Genomic DNA, 23,060 nt, shown 5'->3' on the forward strand with positions numbered 1-23,060 from the left:
CTTTGAAAATACCGCCTTAAAAAATTCTACTTCACTTGCGAGAAGAGAAACCGCTTCTGTCCGCCGATCCAGGAACTTGAAGTCTTTGAATTTCAGGATACTTTTCTTTAATAAACGGTAAGCATTATACATATTGTCCTTACAGAGGCGGTTTCTCTTCTCGCAAGTGAAGTAGATTTTTTGAAGGCGTTTGTTTTTTTCAAGGTCGCGGATGACATCAGGAGAAGGTGATTGGTCACTTGCAATGTTGAACCTGGAACAACATTATTTATGATGACGAGGGAACAACACCAACACGAGGAAATCAGATCATCCACCTTTGAATGTGGTGGAATGGGAGATTCACCTCATGGACGCGCAGCTCAAAAATCTGCAGAGACTGTGATGCTGTCATGTCAACACGGACCAAAGTCTCCAAAGCCTTGTTGAATCTATGCTGTTAAGGCAAACGGGGATGGTGGGTGTATTTTAGTGCAGAAATCAACCTGAATAGCGACACACTTTTTACACATGAGAAATGCTCGCCTCACTTCATGTTAACAAAGCTATAAAAAGGTAGTACCGTTGTTGAAATTTGATGAGCCAGCCTTTGTGACTTTGAAATAAATCTAATATTTAAAAAAATAATTTCTCCAGTTTGCACTTAACCATAAAAGGGCAGAAAATCTATTTACAGCTTTCCTGGAAACTATAATTGTCTTCAGTATTGACGGATGACTGTGCATTTTATCTCCACCTCCTCTGATTTGATAAAACCTGGACAAAGGGAGAAGTTGTGCACCTACTTTTGTTTACCTACGTTGTGTAACTGAGTGAGTGTGCATGAATGATGTCCATGTGATTGTAGGATACACGATACTTATCAAAGGAGGAACACATTTACTCCTGATAAGCATCACGTGGTATGACTGGATGTTATTGTGAGGTAATCTTTTCCCTTCGTGTTGTTTCTTTCCATCTCATTTAACTTACATCTAAGCCAGAGTATATCGCTAAGAGAGTAAAATGAATTGGGAAATGGTTCCTAACTACTTTACAAGATGAATCAGTATGTCTCTTGTATGTTTGTTCTAGCTCTTTCTGGACTGATTAATGCGAAAAACTCAATCTATTTTCACAGATTGATGTTGGTACCGGCCGGGCGATTGACATCTAACTTTTCAGCTATTTTACGGATATAACTGGTGTGAAAATTTTGAATTTTCATCTCTGTTTTTGTTCTTTTATCATTTTCATGTTTCACTAGAAGCCAAACAAGCACCATTCCAGTCATAAAACAAAATGTAATAAAGTCCATATTAAAATAAACAACATGAAGAGTATCATAAAATCCAATAGCACTGGGCTGATAACATCCCAGCATATTACACCGCTGATGGGTTATTACATTATGGACTGGGTATTCAGTTTTTGCTGGATTATACTGAAAAATGTTTCTTAGTACTGTTCATCCTATTAACCAGAATCACCTGTGCTATCTGCAGAGAAATACTTCCCATCAAAGGAAGGATTTTCTCCTGCTTAAAATAAAAATTACCCATGTGCTATATGTAGGAATCATTTTAAAGGATTTATGTTTTCAATAAGATCCAGTGGGATACGGGGAGGAGTAAGGAGTAGTGAACTAACACAATTTTGGTTCTGGGCCTTTTCTTACAGCATTTGCTGTTAAAGCCAAGTGTCTATAGAATGACACCCGCCTTATCCTTTAATAATGAAACAACACCAGCCTCCATTGTAATAAGACACTTGTTGCTTTTAAAGTTACATAACGGAAACAGCCAGCCCAGAGTCCCCATTATGGAACCTATTCTCCCTCTGTGTGTGTTTGTGCATCTCTTTTCTCCCCTTTGCCACTTAACTGGCCAGGCCTGTTTGTCCAGTGTCAGATATCAGCCTGAAAGCAGGCCAAAACAGGGTCTGATTTCCTGCTGTTTTGTCTTCGTATATAAATATATTCGAATTCAGCTTTGCTTTCTACCTGATACTTGGATGATGGAGGAAGATCAGTGAACCACAGCTGCAAGAATGTTACTGACTTTCAGTGGAAAGTATATAACTCCTTTCCACTGAATGTAATTCCATTACTTTTTTCAAGTAACGAGTAAAGCAAGGGGATTAATTAGATTACCATCACTTTCCACTAAGCATGCAGCGGTACTGCGTTACTAAACCGTGATTTTGTTTGTGAGAGTGTCTCATGACAATGACGACAATGACGTACGAGCGTGTGGCGTCCGTGTAGATCAACAATGGATAATATGGAGTGTGGGACAGCGTGCAACCATGTAGCGTTTAAAGCTTGTAATTACTGACATCACTTTGAGTTTGATTCTGTAAAAAGTGACAAAACCATTAGTGTCTGCTGTTCACTCTGCGTGGGAAGCAACACGCATAAAGTTAAAAGATTAAAACTAATAAAACAAGTTTCAAAATGAGACTTTTTTATTTGATTAAATTTTATATGATGGATTATGCAGAAAAAGTAGAACTGGTCTGAAAAGATAATAAATAAAGTAAAGAATGACTTTTTTAATAAAGTCAAATTCCAAATAACGATGGATCTCGTTCTGCTGTTCTGATCTAAACATGCCAAACAGAAATTAAAGACAACATGTTAACCAGCAGCTGTTTCAATGCTGCTTCTCTGTACTGCTAAAATTCTGGTTTTGAAATACTAATAATAATAATCAGAGTACACACAAGTAGGGATGGGTATCGTTTAGGTTTTATCTGATACCGGTGCCAAATCGGTACTTTTGAAACGGTGCCGGTGCTTAAACGGTGCTCGAACCGGTGCTTAAAGAATGGAGAACACAAACTTTGTCCAAAAACCTCTCATGTTCAGCTGTTTTTTTTTGTAAAAAGATAACAATGTGTGCCTTTTCTGCAGCTATGTGGCATATATGGCATCACTCTTGGCTGGAAGCAGTGCTTAAACAATGGAAAAAACACAAACTTTGTCCAAAAACCTCTCATGTTTAACTGTTTCCCACTTTTTCTTTGGTCATTTTAGCCTTTTTGGCCAGGGTGAAGGGAGTATCTGCCATCAAACAAGAAGACAGCTGCATGTAGCTATGATGATGTTTGCTAGTTCACCTTACATGCATTAATGTAATAACGTGGTTAGCCTACTCAACGTAAATTACACACGAACAACATGAAGCTACTCACGCAGAGAAGAACGGCTGCTGCTGCATCATCATCCTCATCATTTCTGCTACACTGGCAGGGCTAGGGGCCAGGACTCTATTCTTCGGGTTTTTGGGGGATGTTGCTCCGGGTCCGATAACAGGCAACCCACCCGACGTGCACGGTGTGAGGTCTCGCAGCAAGCTATCAAATACGGCGCATTTCTCGGCTTTTAAAAAAACCGCTATGCGTCGCCAGCTGTTTAATCGGATTCTTGGTGTTACCTCCTTTGACAGTATCACAGTATCAGCTTAAAGCACTTGTTGCAGGCTGCTGAGTTTGCATATTTTGCTGTGAAGTACAGCCAGACTTTTGACCGCTTCGCCTTGGACATTTTTAATCTGTAGCTCTGCTCTAACTGAACGTACGTACCTGGCCCCGCCTACTATCCTCGGAAACGTAAAATGATTGGCTAGAAGTGTATCACAGCTCAGGAAAAAAAAGCACCGAAATAAAGCACCGAAATGTGCGCTGCTTTTCGGTCTGGTTACTACCGTTTATGTCCACCGGACACCGGTACCCATCCCTACACACAAGTTAACAATGACTGTGCTGTGTTCTGGGCTACTTTGACTTGGATGACTCAAAAACAGATTAGACCTGTGTTACAAGAAAGTTGGGGTAAATGTTGTGTAGACAGTATATATTGAGACTAGGGAAAACAAAATTATTGCAGTCTTGTTGCTTTTGAAATAGTTGCCTTGAAGATGGGGACCAGGACGGCGCTCCCCATCCTGCAGTCAGTTGGAGTCTTCTAATGATCAAGACTGTGATAAAACGGCAATAAGACAGTGATAACTCAGATTAAGTGTCAGAAATTGCTAATCTGTTACTTTCTACATACACAGCTATAGAAATGTAACAGAAACGCACATAAACTGCTTATGTTCAGAGTGAGAACATCACAGTTTTGAACACTAATCCAGAAATTCCTCCACAAATAGTGACATAGTTGCTGCAGGATGCCGACTTAACTGGAAAATGACATAGTTGCTCAGCAACCTTGCTTCTGTATAATAATACAACCAGAAAGCAACCAGTTGAGTCGAGCCTTTTATTGCAGAAAGCTCATTGGATGAGATGACTGTATACACCAGATTAAAAACTTATTCTGGTCTGTTCATAACATTTATCTTAAAAGCTTTTTTGCTTTTACATCGTCGGTTTGTGTTATTTTCACGTTTAACTGAGCTGGCAACTCCCGTGAAACGTGATTCTGGTGAAGACAGCGGATTTAAATTGTGGCAGCTGTTTTGTGATCACGACGGCACCAGTGGTGGCGGTGATAATGAGGAGGATAATGATGATGACGAAGATGAGGAAGATGATCTCAGCGCTGTTTGATGTGACAGTAGTAATGGAGGAGGCTGGTAATAAGTAAGCGGTGCGATAATGAGCCGTTGAAGGCCGGGAGCAACACCGAGAGCTAAAGGTTGTTTGTTGTTTGTTGCTGTGATCGTGACGCACTTCACCTTTTCACGCAAAGGTCTCGACTTCAGTGGCAAGCGAGTGAATAAAAGGGTGTGTGTTTGTTACTATGCTAAACACAGAGATGTTTTGGAGAAATCGTGGTGTGCGTGTGTGTGATCTACTGTAAATGCTGTCTTGTTTTTTTTCGCCTATTATTCGGGTGTGGTCACTGCCTTCGTGATGGCGGGTATGCGATTTATTTTGTGTCTTTTCACGTGTTTGTTAGTTCTTGCAGCGTCCCAATGCTTTATGTGGGCCTGCGTGTGTTTATTAGTCTTTATTGGTTCCCAGTGGGTTGAGCAGAGTTCCTGACCCCATTTCCTGCTGTTGTTGACAGACAGACATTTGGTCCCCAGGCTCCAGAGACTAGACAGTGCCTGGAGGAGCGTTGTGTCACTGCTGGCCACAACTGCTTGATTTGTCATTGGGTCTTTTGGGTCTTTGTTTTTTTTTAATCCGTCATACTGTGATTCAGTACTTGTGGACAATGAGGTCAGGACCTGTCTGTAAGGACTTCCTCGTAATTCATGTTGGTATAATGAGCCACTTTCCTCACAGAGCACATGGAGTTTTAAAAAAAATTCACAGATCTGTGAATTTCACAAGGACTTCAAAGTCACCGAATACAGTGTAACACTAAAAGAGAGTAGAGGATAGCGCATGGATAACAAACCAAACTTGAATTTTGGCAGTTATCCGATTCTGTGTGACAACCAGTGACATCGACACAACATGTGACATTTGCTTCAGAGGATATTCTTGGATACTAGAGTTATTGTTGCTTCCAGGCCGCACAAATAAAACTCTCTGCATGCATCTTCGTTTTGGTTGCAGGTCGCTGCCGGAGTCGACAGGTGGTCTGTCCAACAACGGGCAGGAGAGGGAAGGTGATACTCGGCCTCCTCCCACCCAGCTCTACAGCTGCTATGACCTGGATGACCTGGATGTTGCCTGGCTACAGATAGTCAACCAAGAGTTCAGACAGATGGGTAAGCACTGCATTATTGATAATAATAGCCTGAAAACACTGAGGAAAATCTCACTTAACCTGTGTAAATGTAGGGCCGTTCCACTCCGCTTGCGTAGCGTCAGAAGACTTTCCAAAGGCTGTAAACACGGTTGTAAAGGATGAAGCGCTGGAAATGATGTGTTTTGACTTGTTTTTCGTCTGAGTGTTGACCTCTATGAAGTGACTCACCCCGATGTGTCATAAATGATGTGTTTTCACTTCATGGGAGTTGTTAGCTGGGTAGTGTGTGAATTTCATTCCCCCTGTAGGGCTGAAGCTAAATATCAGAGATTCTGCCCAGGGTTTTATAAGCTTGACAGGAAAGCATGGGAGCGACTCTTTAGTTTGTTTTAAAGAGATATTATTACTTAATTATTTTTGTTGATTTATTACTACATTCAGTTCATTTGGAAAGCTCTCCTGAGGAATGAGACTGGCAGCTGGTGTTTTTAAGTGAAGAATTAATCAGCTAAAGAGGTGCCTTAGCATTTTCTTTTCATTTCACAGGTAGGTCTGTGTTTTTTCTTTTCCATTACCACCCATTTATAGTCTCAGAACCTTTATCTTATAGGTTCCAGCAAACACCAGCCTTTCCTTTCATTTCTTTTTTAAATTGAAAAATTACTCTATTAAAAAAAAATACAGAAAAAGCCTTAAAATGAGGTTTTCTGAAACTTGCAGATGCTGTGAATATGTTGTAGTGTTGCTGTGTGGCCTCTTTTCTTTCTTTTTTCTCCATTCTCATTATTCCTTCCCTTTCGCTTCCTTTTTTCCTGACACTCTCCTCTCTGCTTTTCTACATCCCCCATTTTGCCATGGTGACAACTGCTGACCCCGAGCATCTCTCTCATCTCCGCCACTTTACTCAATATCTGATTGGCTCTTTTCAGATAAAGCATAGTAATTGTGTCTATAAATCCCCGCTGGGGTTTCAGGCTTTATTTCTGCTGCACATTCACTTTAAATCAAACTCGGACGTGCATGCGCATACACACGCGTACTGGCAGAAGCTTCTCATAACCTTCAACGCTAAACAAAACAAACAGACGGCTGATTGGTTCTGCTGGGTGAGGCTGCCGAATCATGATGGGATTATTCAGCGTTTTCTATCTCAGTGCTGCACATCCTATTTAGATTTATCTGTGTATTTTTGTTTGTGTTCACAATATGCTCTTGGAGACCAAATGTTGATCCTGGACATGCTGCAATCGCTGATTATTTCAGGACTTTTGTTCGATGGTGTTGCATTATTCAGCTTTAGGGTTGTCAAAATTGGCAAAAAGTCTCAAATATACATTTAAAGACCTGGACGGGTACGGCCAATTCAGACACCGCACACTGTTACTGAATTATTCAAGGCCCAAATTGAACTCCTGCAGGCTCAGGTTGCACAATGTACCACTGCATAACTTCCCACTAAGCACACAAACTACTAAAAACTACTAAAGAAGAGTAACAAAGCAAAGAAACTTGGTAAATGTTAAGCCCTAACACTGTTTGCTTTCAGCTGGTAGCTGATTCTACAATATTAGCTTCTCTTCTTTGGCTCCATGTTAAATCAAGAATTGAATATAAAATCCTTCCCTCTACATACAAAGACTTGTATAATCAGACTCCGTCACATGGTACCTCTTGGTACCAGATTATACCAGTAGAGCACTTTCTTAATCATTCAATCATTCATGGCAAGGCAAGTTTATTTGTATAGCACAATTCAACAACAAGGTGATTCAAAGTGCTTCATGTAGCACACCCTTCAGTTTCCAGCACCAGTTTGGGTTCAGAACACAAACACGATCTCTAATTTCAAATTAGGCTTAAAACTTTACTTTTTTTCTTAAACTTATAATCACTGCTGGATGAGGTGACCCTGAATCAGGCGCATCATATTGCGCCATCGGCCCTTCTGGCCAACACCAGTAGGCGGTAGGTGAAGTGTCTTGCCCAAGGACACAACGACCGAGACTGTCCAAGCCGGAGCTCGAACCGGAAACCTTCCGATTACAAGGCGAACTCCCAACTCTTGAGCCACGATTGCCCCTTGATGTAAATCCAGGATCAACAGTCCAAGTGACCAGTCACATTGTTGTGATGCCACAGTTTTGCTACCTGGAAACACAATTACTCCTTAACCCCGGACACTTTTTAATTATTATTTCCAGAATAAACAAGGGTGGGTTTTAACCACATCGTAAAAAATATGGCATCACAGCAATGCGATTAATCAGATGCACCAACCTGTCATGGAATGTGGCCCCGCCCCTCCCTGGGCTCGGTTCTGCCGAAAGGTTCTTCCTGTTAAAAGGGAGTTCTTCTTCCCCACTGTTGCCAAGTGCTTGCTCATAGGGGCTTATCTGATGGGTGGGGTTTTCTTTCTTGTATGGTCGTTACCTTACAATCTAACGATCCTTGAAGCAACTGTGAATTGGCACCATATAAATAAAATTGAATTGAATTGATAGTTTTCAGTTATGTTTCCTAATCACACTAGGCTAAATCGTTCATTTTGTTCTCCTTCTCTGTCTCTTGTTCCCTATCCTTTGCTCGGTTTGCACAAACAGCAGCGTATCTTAAGTATGAAGCTGCACGAGATGCACCAGCCTGTGGTGACTTTGCCACACAGTACATGTGGTATTACAAGCGGATAACTTGGAGCCTAACAACTTTTCTTGTGAAAATCCAGCTTTGTGCCGCTGGGACACAGCCAGCTTGTGGCTTGTGCTTTTTGTTTTTTTCCCCCACAAAATCAAATATAATTTTTTTTTAACATTCAATGATATCATACGTGTTTACAATATTTGTTGGCAGCTGTGTTTTGCTGTAGGAAAATGTGTCTTCTTGGAGAAAACTGGGTCAATACAGCAGCTAAATACACATGAATTCTGATTATAAGGATGAGTAACTCTGGGTTACTGTAAGATCAGAGTGTTTAGCATTATGCTGCATTGAGTAGATTAATAGAAATACAATTAGAGAAGTGCATTAAGGCACAGTGTACATGAAAGTTTGAAAGCCAAAGCAGTCAGGCAGACTAGAAGAATCAAAGCATGAAGAAAAGGAAGTTGTTTTTTTTGTGTGTGTTTGTGTTAATTTCCGTTTTACTTTTAAGCACACACACAAATACTGCACATACACAAAAATGAAAGAATCCCTGCATGTGCTCACAGCTGCCACATGCAAACACGGAGACAACAGATAATGCGGTCTTAGGTATGTGTGCTTAGTTCATGATGTAAATGTCACGGCAGGTTAATATCTAACTCCGCTTCCCCTTTTCAGCGGCTTTAGAAGCAGCTTCTGAATCCACGACAACGATCACGTGTGTTCTTCTTCTTGTTCTTTCTTTGTTCATGTCGACGTTCCAGCTCGAGGCCCAATTCACGTGTTTTCTGCCTCAGCAGCAGATGTTGGCTATCATAATAAAGTCGATGTTATTTTCAGTACATTGCAGGGGTATGGTAGGTTAAACAGCAGCTCACCCTGTTGGCAAAAAGAACCTGAGCAGTAAATCATGCTGCTGCTTAGTTAATATTATTATTTGATTGGAAGAGAATGAATGACATAAATAAGATCCACAAATTGACCCACTCCAGTTATAAAAACCTCCCAACTGAGTGCAAAATCCTACAAATGAGTCAAAAAATAATGCAGAGCTACAGACTTGATAAAGTTTTATTTTGATTGCTGCATGCAGGACTCTAATGACACTGGCCTCTGATTAGCTGTATTAATCAGGAATCATCTGAAGGGCGTACCGCGTACTTTAGATGGACAAATTTGTGGCATTTGTTTTTTTGGAACAAGCTCGAATTTTACATCTCTCCTACAGGAGCTCAAACTGCCCCACTGACATCCTGAAATACGTACGAAAGCTGTCGTGATACAGCTTCAACCTAAGGCTCAAACCATGAAATTCTCGCTGCTACAGCTTTCTCGTTAGAATTGGATGAAACCAGAATCCCCGATTCTTCCTTTTCTTGCTTAGAAACATGAGCATCAGATCATCATCGCTCGATGTTGATTTCCACGACAAGTTTGCATCTGAACAACTCAAAAGTTTCTCTCGTTTTTTCACAACTCTCTCCGTGCGTATCAGTCTTTACTCTAAAGCAGCGATGCCAGACTCATTTTACATTGTGGGCCACACACAACCCACTTTGATCTTAAGTGAGAATCTCAATATTTAAGAAAAAGGTGGTAGAGAAATTCTGCTGTAGTTATTGAAAGACATCAGTCAGCACAACTCATTAAATGGAAAGAAATAAATCTGTAAAATTAGGGGAAAAGTTGCAGAGATGTATTTCATTATTTCCAATCCAATTTTTGAATTCATTTATTTATGTATTTTACTGTGGATACATTATAAAAAACATTTCTATAACAAATAGTGAAAAAATAGGAACTTTTCTTTCATTTAATGTTTTTAACTATTACTTTACTCTGCTCTCATTTGAATGGCTGTGGTGGAGGACTAACTGTGAAGTTTATTTAACACTGTTGAAAGTCCAAAATTCATGCATCCCATCTATTTTCCAAAGATGTCAAATGGGGCGCATTGGGGTGTCTGTTGGGCCGATCCCGGTCCCTGGATCTTAGGTTTGCAAAGGTTTCACATAACTTTAAAATGATGACCAGAGATTGTGCAGTCTGTGATTTAATCTGTGTGAACATCATGTACGGCCAGCATTCACACTGGTGTGTCGTTTAGAATATTTTTGTACGGTTTTTAAACTGTTATCGAAATAATCATTTGCATTTCAGGGGAAAAAAAAAAAACAAAACCAAAAAAATTTTCACACTAGATTTAATGCCTTCCTGTTACCCATTTTGTATAATCACTGTAATCTTATCGCAGGTAATGAGATAATAATATTCTGCATCTGTTCGCCACGATCCTGGAAACCAGACTGTTTGCTTTCCTGGTATCTTAAACGTTTTATTTTTCATGAGGAAGAAGGCTTGCGTTTGCCAGTTAGATCAGTCTTCATCAACAATTAACCAGCCTTAGAGCAAGGCATTACTTTGAGATGCAAATGGAGCAGGGATACTGATGCTAATGTCGACACATTTTGGCACAGTGAGCTAAGCTGAGGGCAACAAAGGCTTAATGGCACTTTTTAATTTATTTTTTGGTTGCTTTTCTTCAAATTTTGGCTTTGGTAGCTAATGGGCCTGCAGAGCACATGTGATATTTCTCTTCTTACTCTGGTTAGCAGTCGACTCCAGCTGACACTCTCTCGGCTAATTTTCAGCACGCTTCGCCCTGAGCCGCCCTGAAGAAACAGAAAGTGACCTTGTGAGATAAACACGCAAATGAAGGCTGTGTGTGTTTCAAATTAGTGTTATGCAAAGCATTTAGGCCCAAAATAACTTGAAATCTGTAAATTGGCTTGCTTGTTTTGAACTTCATATGAGCAGCTTCTCGTTTCTGTTATCCTTGTCGATAAAAGGAACTCAAAGAAACCAGTGAGTGTTGACCTTGGAACTCTACTCTTAGCTTTAATTGTTTTGTACAGGCTTAGTATTTTCTTAAATACTCATCCATTCTCCCAGAGGCCGTGCTTGAGTCTTCAAGCTTTCAAAGAAAACAATATGTGTAAAACAAAAAACAACTTAGCACCAGACAAAATATAATCCTCTAATCACCAAGAATTCCCTGCCTCACAAGAGATGGATGATTAGTTTCTGTCTGGTTCAGTTTTCGTCTGTACGACAAATGCAAACTAATCTTTTTTGTTTTTTACTTTGTTTTCTCACCGCCAGGCTTACCGGAGCTCGATGAGCTCACCATGGAGTGCGTTCTGGTGGAGCTGGAGAGTGTGTGCCAGGAGAAGATGCAGCAGGCCATCGAGACAGAGGAAGGCCTGGGCATCGAGTACGATGAGGACGTGGTCTGCGACGTCTGCCGCTCACCGGAGGGAGAGGACGGCAACGAGATGGTTTTCTGTGACAAGTGCAATGTCTGTGTTCATCAGGTCAGCAATTATGGGCTCAAGTTCTTCACATTTTTTGTTTGTGCACACTTGTGGAGTTGTATGCACTGTATGCTCCTTGCGTTTGGAGTTTTTGTAGGTTTCTGCAGAATAAGAAGGCGACTGAGTACATGAACTGCACAAAGGTGCACATAGAGCAGTTCTTTCACAAATACTTCCCGTGACAGCCTGAAGCTGGAGGGGCTCTGCTGTGTTTGTCACACGGTGACAGAATATTAATTATTGTGTCGGCTCAGTTGGCACTAACACACTATCACTCCCTTCAGACTGCCCCTGCTTACCTGCTGTTATGACACAGAATGGAAGAAGTTTCCCACCACTGCAGAACTGATCTCATTTTAATCTGTCACCTCCAGTTCCTCTAATAAACGAGTCCTGGGCGACTAATTCAGTGTTATTTTCAGTTATGGTTTGTGGCCTCCGATGGTAATGAAAACAAGATAATCGTGTTAAAACAGTTACTGTGTTGCACTAACTGCCTTTCTTTTTTTCTTGCGTTACAAATTCAACTCTCACCTTTTATTTGACAGCTGTGTGTCGTGACCCCCAACTTAAAGCTCTGCAAACTTCAGTCTGAGCCAAGATAATTCAAAGATTTGAAATTCCTGACAAAGTTTCCGTAGGTAAACCTCAGAAACCCACCTTAGCCTCTCGTTTGCAACAGCAGACCGCCTGTGGTGGAGGCTGCGGCCGCCCGGGACTGGCAGTTGACCTTGCGAGCCGCGCTCCAATGTCGAAAACAGCCTCAAGTCTGGGCTTTACTCCCAACCAGACGACCTTGTGTCCACCTCCGCCTCCACCTCAGCTGAATTTTATTTAAAATCGAAAGAAAAATCCAAGTTAAAAAAAATGTTTCCTTTAAGTTGCATGAGGATTTTATAATGAGTATTCAAGTTTAGGAAAAACATCCTGAGCTCAGTGCTTTTGATATTTCAAACAAAACCCACTATCAGACAAAAATTAGCAATCAGAATCTGGAGGTTAAGTCTCCTCTCATTTTTCAGAACTATAAAGAATTTTTTTCTGCATATGAAATCAAAAGCCAGACTGTGAAACAGGAGGAAATATGAATCATCTTAAATATAACGCATTTTTACTCCATTTCATAACAGCTTTGCGTGGCTGCTCTTACTGTTCATAAAGAAGCACAGCAATATATAAAATATCTCGGTTTTTCTCACCTTAGCATGTTTGAAAGCACGCTATTTCCATTCAAGTCCAATTCTTTTCTTTTTTTTTTTCAATTCCATTTTCTTTATATTGCACCAAATAACAGCAGTCGGCTCAAGGTGCTTAGACTGAAAGGTAAGGACGCTAGGAAGGAAAAACTTAACAGGAAGAAACCTCCAGCACAACCAGGCTCAGGGAGTTGCTGCCATCTTCTGCAACCGGTTGGGGGTGAGGGGAGGGGGGCAGGTTTTTGGCATAAGCGTATATTTCATCACCTCTTCCTTGCATGTGTGCCCTCATGCACATATTTCAAGAACGCGGGGCATAAATAACTTTTGGATCAAGTCATCAAAACATTACTCTTAGGAGCCTCTGGTGTTTTCCTAGTAGTATTTGTTGAGTAAAAATAGGTACGAGCCAAAAGTTGAGGTGTCATGGAAACAAATTGTAGCAGGCGGTGAAAGAAAAGGTTGCTCCCAGCAGTATTAAGTAATATTGCTTTTAGTGTGTAACCACACTAAAATATCACATCGTCTGTTCCTTCCCTGGTAAAGTGGTCTCCCCAACGCTCGGTAGGTGAAACACGGGCCATGCTTGCTGAGGTTCTTTGTTTGATCAATAAAATCATTTCATCAATAGAGTCCCTTAATTGCTTTTAACAAAGACTGAGACTTTCGTGTTTCATTTCCTTGAAGGTTGTTTGTTTTTTCTCTCTGTCTCTGTTGTTTTATCATCCTCTAAGTCTAATATGAATGTGTGTTCTGCCTTTTCAGTTATATGAAATATGATGTGTCCTTCCCTCGTGATGGTCTGGGATTTGGGGCGTCTAAATTTCATTTGAGGCTCAACTAAAGGAGTAATGCTTTGATATGATAGATCTGAGGTGATAGGGATAATGGTAGAAAAAGAGGCATTACGTATGCTTCGCTTGCCACAGTAGACCCTTTCTAACAATGAAGGAGTAAATAATGTCTGACAATAAAATAACACTTTGTTTCTAACCCTGGGGACTGGATCTTATCAGAAACATATAAGCATGCTGTTATGCTGGCATGAAAGACTTCCATGGCACCCCTCTGTGATAGCGGAAGGGGAATTGGGTGGAGCTCTGATCATACAAAACCCAGCTGTGCTTTAAAAAACAAAATAAAGTCTATGTGGCATTTCAGATGTGTTGGAAGCTCATGCTGTTTTTACTAAAATAAAGAAATATTAAATGGAGATTTGTAATTGGAGCAGCAGTGGATAAAACCTTTCAGTTAATAAAACCTATATGAGAATACAGAAGTTGTTGCATTGAAACCAAATGTATGTTGGGGATTTTGACTTAAAAGCAAGACGACTCGCAGGCTTCAGGGTGTAGCTGGTGAAAGTTATGCCAAGATTCCTGTTGGGAATCGCCCAATGTCTTCTACGGTTACTGTTGCAAGCAAGTACGTCATTAACACAGGAAGGCCATTCCCCATTTAAAGCAAGTTATTTAGGTTTTTAGTCTTTCCTAATGATTTTATTGTTGCTACTTCGCACACTGATGACCTTATTGGTCTCCACCCAAACTGTGCTCAAACTAAAAGCCCTCTGATTTGTCCGTTGGTGTGTGATGTTAGATTAAAAGGGCTTAGGCATAGGAACAGGCACTTGTGTGAATGAGTGAATGAAGCTTGTAGTAAAAAGGAATAGAAAAGTGCTCTATAAGTACCAGTCCATTAACCATTATGCTGACATCAGTAATATGGTCAGTGCTGTGACATCCTGATGCGTTTACACATTTTCATGCTTTTTATGGCCGAGTGATTGTATTGCAGCAGTCATGTCGAGATGAATGTGTCCACCATATAACTGCTTGAGAGCGTTCTTAACTTTTCAGCGGCTTGTAATTCTCATTAGTTTGTGCAACCGACAACAAGAAAACTTAATGGATTGTGAACCGGATCAGCTGCGGCACCACTTATGTGCTCAATCACAACAAAAACAAAACAAAATTCACTGTTTTTAGGTTGGCTTGAAAAGCTGACTGTCAGTCATCTTTTTGCCAACACAGAGTATATGGAATACAACTTTTAATATACACCTAATGGTTTACATGGGGTGTATGTTAATGTGCTTCAGTGTACTAATAGGTCTTTAATGAACTTTTTATTTATGGTGATTTGACGTAGTTTTCCATTCTCTTATTAGCAAGGCTAGCAATCTGTCCACTGCATAAAAAGTTACAGCTATTTGCTGGTTAGCTTGGCACAAAGACTTTGTAGGTAGAATTGGTTAGCCAGAATAAATTGGCTTGCATGTTACGTCATGGTTGGTAACCTATGTAAATTCAGAACCATCGTTATGCAGCTTTCGCATTAAGACCTGTCATAACTTTCCTTTTTTATTTCTTTCCCTGTTGCAGGCGTGTTACGGCATCCTGAAGGTACCCCAGGGGAACTGGCTGTGTCGGACCTGCGCTCTCGGGGTCCAGCCAAAATGTCTGCTCTGCCCCAAGAGAGGGGGGGCACTCAAGCCCACCCGCAGTGGAACCAAGTGGGTCCACGTCAGCTGTGCCTTATGGATCCCTGAGGTGAGACACTGAGAGAAAGACACAGAGGTGGTCACATACAGTCAGATACTGATTGGTTTCTTTGTGCAATCTTAAAATTGCAGCCAGCATGTTAATGAATTTTTAATACATCCCTGGAAGTGTAACCTTTTCTACATTCGCTTTTAGGCATTGTTGGCTTCACAGAATTGTTCCCACAATGTTGGGAGGATGAAATTGTTCAAAATGTCGTGGTATGGTAAAGCATTAAGAAGGCAAGCCGAACTCCTGAAAAACAGCCCCACACTGTGATACTTCCTCCACCAAACTTTGTACTTTGCACATTGCAGTCAGACAACTGCCAAACCCAGACTCTTCCATTGGATTACCAGATGAAGAAGCGTGATGTCCATCCAGAGAACGTCTCCACTGCTCTATAGTCCAGTGGCGGTGTGGTTTACACCACTGCATCTGATGCTTTGCATTGCGCTTGGTTCTGTAAGGCTTGGATTACACTCCACTCCATGAAGCTCTCTCTGCGCTGGTCTTCAGCAAATCTGAAGGTCACATGAGTTTTGTAGATCAGTAGCAACTGACTGTGCAGAAAGTCGGCGACCTTTGCGCACTATTTGCCTCAGCATTTGCTGACACTGAGCTGTAACTTTACATAGCCTACCACTTCATGGCTTCAAGTCACTTCCACTTCCACTAACAGTTGACTGTGGAATATTTAGTAGCAAGGAAACTGCATGACTGGACTTGTTGGACAGGTAAGTCCTGAGAGCAACCCATTCGTTCAGTAATATTTGTAAAAGTAGTCTGCACGTCCAGGTGCTGCATGTTATACACCTGTGGCCGTGGAAATGACCGGAGTTGAATTCAATGATTCGGATGCCTGAGTGAATACTTTTGGCAATGTAGCGCATCGCTGTGGTTTTACGGTGAGGCCTTTGCTTTGCAATTAGACTCAAAAAAGTCTTTGGTGGAAGATTTTGAGAAGCATTTGCACCTGTTACTTGTTTCCACCACTTGTTTAGAGTAAATGTTTAAAATACCAGTCAACACCTTCCTCTTTACAATCTGAAGAATGCATAATGATTCCCGAGGAACCTGGCTGTCAAGCGTGCTTCTCCCAGCAGCCGCTCATTTCGTCTTGACGTTTCTTGATGACATCTTTTGTCACCGTCGCTCATCTGAAAGCCCCAAACGGAGCCCCCTCATTTCAGAAGGTTCGTGGATGCGCTTCGAGCCTTGCACACCTTTAAGACAGCCAGTCATATTTCTTGCGACTATTCAGCGGCACACTTCACCAGCACATTTCTCTCAATAATAGAGTGGCTTTTGGCACCTCAAACCTTTTCCTCCTAATTGCCTTCTGTCACCCTTGATTGGGCTAATTGTTTTCGTTGCTCCATTCGCTTTTGTTTTCTCTTCCTACCATGGCGGAGGGGGTTAATTTGCATGTCTGTGCTGTGTGTGTGTGTTTTGTACTCTTGTCCTTGTGTGGGCTCAGATGTATGTGCTTCATGCTACTAGTTGGTAGATTTGTTCTGAATATGTGGTGGAAAAAACTGTGTGTAAGTGTGTTTTACATTTATAGTGTATGTGTGTTTGTTTTTGTATGGGTGTGTGTGCCTTCAAATGATACAGCCTCTCCAGAGCTGTGCATAGCTGCCTTATCCCTGCCTTCAGCTCCTAGAGAAAGGTCTCTCTTTAAACAGCTTTTCACCCCTCATAGTTACACATAGACACACAAACACACACACTCAATCTCAAAGAGGAAGAGCCCCTCTTTTAAGAAGGCTTTTTATTTAACACAGTGATTTCCTCTAAAGCGATTTTAGATTTTGTCCCTTTTTTCATCTGTCTGCTTTGAAATGTGAAGTGCAACTTCTGCGTATGTGTGTGTGTGTGTGTGCGCGTGGGAATCACGGTTGTGAACAATTCAATCAATTAACTGTACCATTCAAAAAGTGGAAATCCTTTTCTTATCTACCGGCTCTTATATCAGCTGCATAAAAGAAGTGCGCGTTGACAGTGATGGCTGTGGCATCATAGTCAGAATTGCACTTTCTATTGACATTCTCAATGGAGTGAAAATTGACCCCCGCATCAACTGTGTGAGTGTGTTGTACAAAAGACATCGATAATAACAGAAAGAGCAGAGGCCATTGGTTTGTTCTGTGGTTGAGCAGATGAGAGGAGGAAAGAAAATCAGATAGAAGGACGAGTGGATGATGGGGGGGAGGCGTGACCTGCGGAAATCAGTTGTCAGCTTGTTAATACAAGCGTGAAGGACAAGGAGAGAAGGCCGTGCCTCAAATATGACAAGAAGTGGATGTGAAAGAAGTGGAATGTTGTTTTTTTTCCTTTTTTGTAAAGAAATAGGCAGCAGAGGAAGGAAGGAAGGAAGGAAGGAAGAAACAGCGCTTTGGTGATGAGTGCTCTTCACTTCTTTTCTGCATGGCTGGTTGGCACAAGTCAATGACTTCTTGGTTGTATTTGGTGCAGGGAGGTCTGGGGCCAAAGCTGTTCTGAATGAACTGCTCAAAGAGGAAGTCACACAGAGCTTTACAGTAACCTTTTTCCAAGAAGCACATGTGTCTCTGCTCTGGGTCCGAGGACAGTTTTGGAAATTGGAAAACAGGTGAAGTTATTCAAGCTAAATTAGGGTGTAAACTGTCATTCATAGGATGCGTTTAGGGAGGTTACTTTAATCAGAAACTGAAGAAGTTGCGTAGCTGAGGTGTTAAATATATTTAAGAAGATGATAATTATGTTGTAACTTCAAATGTTGTATTTTATTAATACTTTATATGGCGCCAAATCACAGTTGCTTCAAGAAGCTTTTGCTTTTTTTTTTTTTAAGGTAAAGATCCTGCAATAGTACATAAAAAAATCTGAACAATCAGACGACCCCATATGAGCAAGCGCTTGGCGACAGACGGAAAGAAAAACTCCCTCCTAAGAGGAAGAAACCACCAGCAAAGCAAGGCTCAGAGAGGGGCAGCCGTCTGCCGCGACTAGTTGGGGTTGAGGGGAGAAAAGAGAAGTGAAAGACAGCCAGAGATTAATAATAGCCAATGATGAAATGCAAAGTGGTGTATAAAAATAGAGGGAGTGAAAAGGAACACATCATGGGAAGCCCCCAGATGCACCAAGAGTCTTTCAGCCTCAGTTGCCTGTATGACCATCGCAGATGAATATTAACTTATCCCAAAAAAAGCTGCATATTCCAACATTTGAGAAGCTGCAACCAAAATATGTTTGGCACTTTGCCTAATTATTAAGTGAGATTTTTTTAAAAAGAATTTAGAGTAAGATGAGTCTCATCAGTGTTGTTGTGCTTTCTATGTTTGTTTCTTACTAACTGTTTTGTTTTCCTCCTTAGGTGAGTATAGGCTGTCCAGAGAAGATGGAGCCCATTACCAAGGTGTCCCATATCCCCGCCAGCCGCTGGGCTCTGTCCTGCAGCCTGTGTCGAGAGCACACAGGGACCTGCATTCAGGTATATTATCAGTGCTTTGCCCGTCTATCTCATTGTCTTCAAATGTTAAAAGAAAAACCCCAAAAACAAAAGAAACACAGCATTCAAAACATCCACAGGTTCTACAGTGCTCCAGATTATGGGTTTCAGTTTTTGCTTCTTTTCCTTCTCTGGTTGCTAAATCTCAACTACCAGTTTGCAAACAAGTTAAACCAAGATAAGTGAGGGTGTGATTTCAACAGCAACAAGTTTCCTCTTTTTAAATTATCATGCAGCCTGCATGCATGCTGTACATCAGCCAGAGGTGGTTTGTGGATATGTGAAGGTTTCCACTATGTGTAATATTTATTACAAAGGGTGAAACACTGATCCATGAATTTATTAATGAAGCCTTGCAGGTAAAAAGACACAAAATGAGCACAGCATGCTCCAAACACAGCATTTCTCTCATCAAATTATTGTAGTTTTTAGTTTCCTGATAGGCAATGTGGATGTGTTTGAAGCGACTGCTTAGTATGCAAACACAGCCCCTGCTGACACACTTACACTAACCCACTTCACAGACATTAGCCTGTGCATGATTTAGCTTCAAAAGTGCCCTTAAGGTGAACCGCAATCCTAAAGCATTGCAATGCTTTTGCATTTGCTTGCAGCATATGCACATCCCAGATGTATGTACTGGATACGAACGCGTGTGTGCGTTTGCGCATCGGCGAGGGTGTTTCCTGACAGTGTATCCCTGCTGTAGACTATCAGCGAACCCCCTGAGTTGGAGTCGTCCGTAGGGAGAGTCTCACTCTCCTATTTCCATAGCTGAAAGCAGACTGCTGTACAAACATACTTGCTAATCAGTTGAGATGCTTTTCTGCACAGCAGCTCGAGCAGCAGGAGTTCTTTGTAAACCACGTTGTGGAGAAAAGTCGGAAATAAGAAATATTTTTCCGCCTCGAAAAGTTTCAGTCCAGGAGAGAAAATTTCTTTTAATCTATTTTTCCGATTTAAGTGTTTGCTGTGATTTGTGATACAATCATTGTAGATCAATTGCAGGACAATGTATTCACACTATAGCAGACATTAAAGCACAAAGCATGTGTTACCACTGATATCTGTGTGTTTTTAATGTTGAGTAGGTCAGACAGCTTCAGCCTTGAGTGTTCTTCACTTCGGCACCACTTCCAACAGTGAAATCCACTTTTTGAAGCCTTCGTCTAATGACACCTTGTCCTGTCTCTTTTCATGCTGAGCTACTAACAAGCATCTCAAGCGCTCATAACAAAGTATACATATCTAACAACCATTAGCCAGGACGTTCTGAGTTAAGAGTCTCTTAATTAGTATTCTACTGAAGATCTGTGCACTAGAAGGTCAACCAGTGCCACCTGTACTGTATATGTAAAAGAGATTCTGTGTACAGCTTTTAATAATGAGATTGTTGTAGCTCTAAGTGTGCTAGATGGATTAAGTGAATAGAAAAAGGTCTTGAAAATATGTCGTAAGAATTTAATTTGCTTTATTATGACTCTGGTTATTCCCATATCAAGCGGTGGACATCCAGCAGCTCAGATGTTGGAATATCATAGGATTGGAGCTGAATTCTGTTTAAACATACAGAACTTTGTTTTAAAGTCTAGTCCTGTGCAGTGCTGCACATTTTGTTATTGAAGGGATACCAAGTAAATACAGGGCTAGTATTGCGAAGAACAATACTTATACTTTCAACTTATAAAAGCAACTTATGTAGTAGAGATTTAAGAGATGTGACCCTTAAATCACAGTTTTTTTTACTTTCCACGGTTACAAAGCACACCAATCAACCTTTTATGTATTTTGAAACTGGGCTTTTTGGAGGAAATTTGCCTGCTCTAAAGCACTTTGGATCAACTTCTGTTGTTTAAATTTGCTTTAGGTCAAAAATAAAATAGATGTATTGGGAAACACAAAAGGGTTATGACAGTTTTCATAGTGCATGTTTGAGGTATATTTTTTCATTTTCAAAAAAGAAAACAATTTAACACGATTCAGCGGGCTACTTTCTGAACTTGGAGGATAGGAACAAACTATTGATCCTATCGCGCTACAATACTAGTATTGTTATTGATACAATTGACTATATTGACGATTGATTGACATATAAGGAAGATGCTTGAGATCTCTCAAGTGATCACACTGATTAGTTACTGTAGGTCCAAGCTTCTCTCTAATCTCTGCCCCTTTCTGGTTTTTGGGTGGGAAAATGGTGCAGTGGTTAGCACTGCCGCCTCACAGCCTTTCTCTGTGGAGTTTGCCTGTTTATGCTCCCTCTGGGTACTCCTGCTTCCTTCCACGATGCAAAGGATTGCATGTTAGGTTAATTGGTGACTCTAAATTTGCTAAGGGTCCAATGTAAGTCTATAAGCTCCAGTGCCTGCATGACCCCGAATTGAATTTGTGGTAATATAACGAATGGATAGATTTGTTTAAAATTAATTATGGAGAGTGATAGAAAATCGGCTAAACCTAAAGATGAAAAAGATGGAAAGTTGCTTCATTGATTTTTCTGGTTGGTTTGTACCAAATACATGTGCAACAAAAAAAGAGAGGAAACAAATCCAGAATTTTTCAGGTCAAGGAAATGTTGATAAATCGCAAGTTGATACACAAGTTAAAAAATGTTCCAGAGTAAAGTATGAACAAACCTCAGTCTGAATAATGTCGGGGGGGTTTTCTCAGTTAAGTCTTGCAAAGATTATTTTAGAGAAACATGTTTTCTTCACAAACAGAAGTAGTCGGCAGCAGTGTGGGCACTGATAAAAACATTATTAATGAATCCCTGCCAGAACAGAGCAGGTGCAGTCGAAAAGGCCAGATGAGTATTTTTTTCTTTTTCTTTTTTTTTTTTCCTCCGATGACTTGGCTCATACCAAACAACACATTTAGCCAACTCCACGCTGTGTTCAACCTTTTGCCACCGAAAAAGTGAGAGCAGCTGCAGTGGTCTCAATCTGACATTTGGTTGGTAATAAAAAAAATGGGTTTACAGTGGAGACCTTTGACCGTAACTCCACGTTTTATCAGGATGTTGTATTTATTGGGGTGTCTTACACAGGCTAAGCATGTGATTATTGGATCACACCTTCTGTTTCTTCATCACTGGCTTTATTTTCTTGGTGATTTATCTGTGCATCAGGTGAAACTGTCAAGCTTTAGTAAACAGTGAGTGTAGGACTCAAGTGCGGGACCCGGGCAAGACGGAGAGAAGTAGAGTGCATTTTGAGATTCTTTATTCGCTTAGAGACATTGCACATGAACTAACTTAAATGAGCTCTTACTCACTTTAAAGAAACGTAAACATAGAAACAAACTTTATTTAAATACAAGGCTGAGCTCAGCTGAACATATGAATGCAATTAACAGGAGAGAGAGGCAGGCATGAGGAGCGAAGGCAGGTAGCGAGGGTAAGATCTGTGAGACAAGAGGACAAGTTAGACAGTGCAGAGAAGGAGGAGGAGGAGGTGAGTTAGGCAATGTTGTCCAGAGGATTATTGTGAGAAAACCTTACTTGAAATCCGAGGTAGTCGGGCCAGGGGAGGGTGCCAAAAGGGAGAGGTTTTGAGCCCGCAAGGAAGGTGGTGAAGGGTGGAGCGTGGGAAGGCTCCGAAGAGTGGCAGCGGTGATCCAGCAGGTGAGTAATGATCTCAAGTAGCAGCAGAAGAAGTGGCATTCGTGAGAGGTGAGTGGTTGCACATGGATGTGAGATCCGGGGCTGGCTGGCTTAGTGGAGACGAGGAGAAAAGGCACGGAATTACATGAGAAACAGATCATAAGAAAAAGCAAATAAAAACAAGATTAGCCTCTTCACCACGTCGGGTGAGCTCATAATCTGGCGGAGTGTGGATTGCTGCGCTGGTCTTTTTGTTCAGCAGTTGATTGCTCTGATGATCAGCAGGTGACCTGAAGGGGAGGAGAAAACGTGGTTGCAGCTCCACTCCGATGGGGTGGAGGAAAACAGCTGCCTTCTAAACCCACATCTGGCAGCTAACTCATTGGTCAAAGCTTCTTATGACAGAGAAAAGCCATTTAGTTTTACCTTAAAAAACAATAAAGGACAAATTAAACTCTTTAAACACGAGAATGTACACTGAAAAGCCAACCAAACTGTCATAATGATTTGAGGGCTGTGCAAAATCCATTAGAGCCAAGGTTTCTTTGCATTAGCTAGCTTGAAAAACACCTAAAACCCCA

General features: G+C 41.1%; 1 protein-coding gene across 2 annotated transcripts in view; it reads left to right on the plus strand.

Annotated features, from left to right (window-relative positions):
* Window positions 1–23,060, plus strand: part of jade2 (jade family PHD finger 2) — a 237,396-nt gene that overhangs the window by 122,102 nt on the left and 92,234 nt on the right. For both annotated transcript variants that reach the window (XM_004561763.3, XM_012922018.3), the window contains exons 5-8: window positions 5,497–5,651; window positions 11,435–11,646; window positions 15,227–15,394; window positions 18,744–18,860. In XM_004561763.3, the coding sequence (XP_004561820.1) occupies window positions 5,497–5,651; window positions 11,435–11,646; window positions 15,227–15,394; window positions 18,744–18,860 (652 nt within the window). The remainder of the gene's footprint in view (window positions 1–5,496; window positions 5,652–11,434; window positions 11,647–15,226; window positions 15,395–18,743; window positions 18,861–23,060) is intronic.

Source organism: Maylandia zebra, linkage group LG10 (assembly GCF_041146795.1).
Source record: "Maylandia zebra isolate NMK-2024a linkage group LG10, Mzebra_GT3a, whole genome shotgun sequence".
Classification (NCBI taxonomy): domain Eukaryota; kingdom Metazoa; phylum Chordata; class Actinopteri; order Cichliformes; family Cichlidae; genus Maylandia; species Maylandia zebra.